We start from the raw sequence: 5,000 nt of genomic DNA, 5'->3' as shown, positions 1-5,000 counted from the left end.
TCACATTGTTGCTTTTTAGATCAACCAAGTAAGGCACCCTGACATCTTCAATTCAGAGGAGCACTTTTGTGCGTGCATGCGTGTGTGCGTGTGTGCGTGCGTGCGTGTGTGCGTGCGTGCGTGCGTGCGTGTGTGCGTGCGTGTGTGCGTGCGTGCGTGCGTGCGTGTTGATATGCATTACCCTTACACTCTGTATCCTTATCCTTGGAAGGTGAGAAGGATTGCTAATTGATTCATCATAACTGTTTGGCTGCCTACCTTAGAACTTGTTCTTCTAACCATCCCCAATATGGTTTTAATCAGTAATTGAAATTGGTATTCATGGAGGAATGATGGTCTTGTGATAAGGGTGTTTGACTCTCAGTCGTAAGGGTCTGGGTTCGAGAGCCAATGGATGATGTATGTCCACCTGTAGACCTGTAAAGGAAACATACGAGACAGCCCTTACCTCGCCATAGTCCGTGGTGACAACCAGCGTTCCATCTCCGCAGGAGTTGACTGTGGAGGGCACCAGCTGTTCCTTTTCCCTGACCCACACACGGGCCCCCTGGAAAACACACACACACCAACACACACACACACACACACACACACACAAGGACACACAATGAAATTAGTCAAACTCTATGAAAACTCTATGAGGGTGAAGTAGTGTTTTAAAGCAATGTTCAGCAACGAGAAGACAATAACAACACACTGTTAATGGCAGCAGGTCCTTCAATGTGCACTGACCCTGACTGTTCAGTCTGCCACAAGCAGATGTATTGGTGGTGGTGGTGTGGGGGGGGGTTACACGCTATAACATCTGGCCATATGAACCAAAGGAACGCAACAGTGGAGTGTGTGTATTTTTATGTATGCGGATGTGGGCACATGAAAGCGTGCCTCTGTTCATGTGTGTGTGTGTGTGTGTGTGTGGGTGTGTGTGTGTGTGTGTGCGTGTGTGTGTGTGTGTGTGTATGTGTGTGTGTGTGTGTGTGTGTGTGTGTGTGTGTGTGTGTGTGTGTGTGTGTGTGTGTGTGTGTGTGTGTGTGTGTGTGTGTGTGTGTGTGTGTGTGTGTGTGTGCCTTTGTGTATGCGCTAATGTCAGAAAAAGGTTCAGCGGAAGTTTGTGATGCCCAGGCAGATCCTCAGAGACGAAAACCCCTCACACAGGACCAGTGACCTATGACCCCAAACCCCTCAGCAGCTAGGGGTCAAGCACAGGAGGGGAAGAGGGGAAAGAATGTACAGAATGCATGGAAGAGGAAAAGGGGCGAGGAGAAGAAGCCTTAATCTTTATTAAGCCATAATAAACTTCAACAGATACTCGATATCTATGGTAAGTAAGCCAACTAAGTGTATCAGTGTCTTAAACTGCGTTTGATTGAAACAGAACTGAATTTAATGACTTATAATTGCATTGCCACAGAACAACCAATTATATAACTCTTCATTTTGGATCTAGCAGTCCTTTGGAATCCGATTTGTGTACATTTAATCAAACTTCTTAAATATGAAAAGAAAATAAGGATTTGAAGGAGAATAAAATAGAGCATTTCAAAAGTAAAACGTAAGACTTGCAAGTTAATTATTTGGCGTTACATCACACGCACGCACGCACACACACACACACACACACACACACACGGGCAAACACACACAACACACACAGGCCCCTGCCACCACCGCAAAACCCCATCGGCTGAGTGGAGGAGATGCTGCTGAAGAGAAGAGAAGGTTGGGGAAGGAGCTATGAATGGGTTGTGTTGTGTGGGACACCAGATGTGTACCTTTAAATGAAGGGAGTGACAGAAAGAGTCTCAGAAAAGACTGTTCTTAGACCGACAGATGGGACTCCATACCCCCGGGACCCTACAGCAACGTCTCCTTGCTCGTCATTCCGCTCTCCACCTCTCTCTCTCTCTTTCTCTTTCTATCTCCCTCCCTCTCTTTCTCATTATCTGTCTCTTATCTGTCTCACACAAAAGAGGGAGACCAAGGGAAAGTACTTCAGCTGTAGGCTGAAGTACATACATACACACACAAACACAAAGAACCAACAGACACACAGACACACACACACACAAATACACACACACACACACACATTCAACATACTTTGATTTGATCTAGCCTTACTTTGATCTAGCCTTAAAGTACTAAATAATTCAAGATTCTCTCTCTTTGGCATACTGTACATTAAGACAGCCTTCTTCAGTCCAACTCTTATGTATTCAGGCACATGGAGCCTTCAACTGCCAGCAGCCTGCCTCCCCTATGATGTACAGACGTGTCTCACCACTCTCTACACGTGACCTGATCCATTCCGGACCATGCTGTATTCAGCCCGTTTATACTGATAACATGACCCCTGACCTCAGGTATACTTGACCTTAGGACACCTTAGGACATACTTGACCTTAGAACACACACACACACACACACACACACACACACACACACACACACACACACACACACACAAACACACGTACACACAAACACACTTGCAAACACACACACACTTGCACACACAAACACACACACACATACACACAAACACAGACACACTCGCACACACAATTACGCATACGCATACATGTGGAGACACAAACACCTACATAACACACAGAGACCAACAGACATGCGTACATACACACACACACACACACACACACACACACGTCTAACCTACACACAAGGTGACGACAACCATCTCTGTACGTAATAGTAATTTATGAAATTTCATCATTAAGAAGATGCTTTGGCTTTTATTGCTCTCTCTCTCTCTCTCTCTCTCTCTCTCTCTCTCTCTCTCTCTCTCTCTCTCTCTCTCTCTCTCTCTCTCTCTCTCTCTCTCTCTCTCTCTCTCTCTCTCCTGTGGAGGAGTACTGGGCCATATCTCCAGATCGATGCTGTGTGTCTGGGAGCGATGCATCACCAGGGGCCAGACGAGGGACAGAGTGTGATGAACGACCTGCCAGCTTTACGACCCACCAACACCCAAGCCCACCAATCTCTCCCCCCACTCTTCTTCCAACCCTCCACTGCTTCCTGCACTCATCCCCACCACTCCTCCCTTTGCTACCTGACCCCTGACCCCAGACCAGCCCTGTCTCCGGCCCACAGACGGACAGACAGAGGTGAATCTACATGACTGGCGTCTGCTTCTGAACCATTCAACTTCTTGTCATTTTATCACCGATGGTGGACATAAGTACGATAAAAGTTGCAGTAGTTCCTGGTCATACAGTCTGACATGCCTTAGTATATATTCCATTCAATCAGAAATAATGTATATGTCAAGAATGACAAAAAAAAATGCTTAGTTTGCCTACAGGCAGCCACATAGAGCCATGCCATTTCATTGAGGCATTACCCCACAGACATGCTCTGGTAAACATGTAAACATGTACAACGCGCCCTAGGTCCTATTGTAACATTTTGCGCATCAAACTTTTCCACGACTAAACTCAATATCTGTAGAAGCTACTACGTGCCATGGAGAAATTTCTGCAGTAGTAACAAGGGGATTAATAGGAGAGTATGTCTTCAAGTGTTCTAGTATCAACCATAAGCATTAGATATTAGTTTTCTTCCAATAAGAAAACAACTCAGGTTTTCTGTCTCAGAATCATTGCATGTTACAGTTTTAAAATGTTTCGATGGCCAGTAACCAGTAATTTCCCGCTTTGCAGGCTTGGGGCGTGGCCGACGACCATAGCCGCTGAGTCATGGCCTCGTTCGAAGAGGTAACTGGCTGGTGGTCACTGTTGATTGTCCGGCTGATTCGTTCTCTTCTGGCAGCATGGAGACCAGTTATAGCCAATGCCTCTAGGTTTCGATATGCGTTTCCAGAACGTTTTCACCCCCTTATTCTTTGAGAATGAAATTGCTAGCCTCAGCGATACCTGCGTACCAAAATGTTCACCAAGAATTGACTACCAATCTTTTCAGTTTGGGACATCACTGATAATGCATTGAAGGCCATCTTCTGAAAATCTTGTATGTTTGACACAGGCAGCACGGAAAAAGGAAAAACTAAACTGACCTAAACTGATAACATGAGTTTAGAGGAGATAAGAAATCTGGTGGACATCCAACAATCATGTGCCAAAAATACATTAAAATAAAATAATTGATAAAAATCTGTGACATTATTGAAAAAAATAGTTTAACCAAATAGCCAATACAACAGAGAACAAACTGCACACTACTGATGGGCTGAACTTTAGGAGGGACCGGAGAGACAGGGATGATTAAAGAGTCATTCAAACAGCAGCGCAGACATCACATAATGGAGGACAACAGAAGAACATAACAATGGGGAAGAAGAGGGGGGAGTGCATTAGGATGTCAAAAGGGCAAAGATCAAGGGTGTATTGTTTGAATGCTATTGATACCTTGAGTGTGTGCGTTTGTTTTCGTACGTGCGTGCGTGCCTGTGTGTATAAATGTATGATCACTTGCTGTTCTACCGCTATTGCTGCACATTAGCTAAGATTATTCATTTACTTCACTTCAAAAAGGCACCAGCCACACCAAGACCCTTTGTAGCTCAACGAACCACAGACAACAGTCAATAATAAGCTACCACAGTTTACAGTACAAAACCATTTCAGCCACAACCACTTTGTGTTTTGGTTTCCTGAGGCAGTTCAGATCCAGGTCAGTGAAATCAATTCATAAAAGTAATAATACACAATCACGGAGGTTAGGCTTTTTTGGGATAATGAATTCATTTTGGGGTACTATTAGAATAGGTTTATATGCTTTAGTCTTATTAATAATGTCTTGTTCCCCTAGCCTGGGAACCAACCATAACAAATCTCACAAGCTCAGTGTAATTTGCTCTGCAGATAAGGTCTGACCCCCTCCCATGCAACATTTTTTGCTGTATGGGTACGAAATAGACCGACCAATCACAACCGTTTATCTAACATGAGGCGGGTTAAATACGATGGCATGGGGCACTCCATAGACATTTCACCAACAACAGAGATGGCTGCTGCTGCTGT

At 44.7% G+C, this 5,000-nt stretch overlaps 1 protein-coding gene across 1 annotated transcript in view; it reads right to left on the bottom strand.

Annotated features, from left to right (window-relative positions):
- Positions 1-5,000, bottom strand: part of myo10l1 (myosin X, like 1) — a 42,764-nt gene that overhangs the window by 32,892 nt on the left and 4,872 nt on the right. Inside the window, exon 2 of the mRNA XM_056589748.1 lies at positions 449-547. Within this exon, the coding sequence (XP_056445723.1) occupies positions 449-547 (99 nt within the window). The remainder of the gene's footprint in view (positions 1-448; positions 548-5,000) is intronic.

This window comes from Gadus chalcogrammus, chromosome 5 (assembly GCF_026213295.1).
Source record: "Gadus chalcogrammus isolate NIFS_2021 chromosome 5, NIFS_Gcha_1.0, whole genome shotgun sequence".
Classification (NCBI taxonomy): Eukaryota; Metazoa; Chordata; class Actinopteri; order Gadiformes; family Gadidae; genus Gadus; species Gadus chalcogrammus.
Note: the sequence above shows the minus strand (reverse complement) of the source record. Positions and strands in the feature narration are given on the sequence as shown.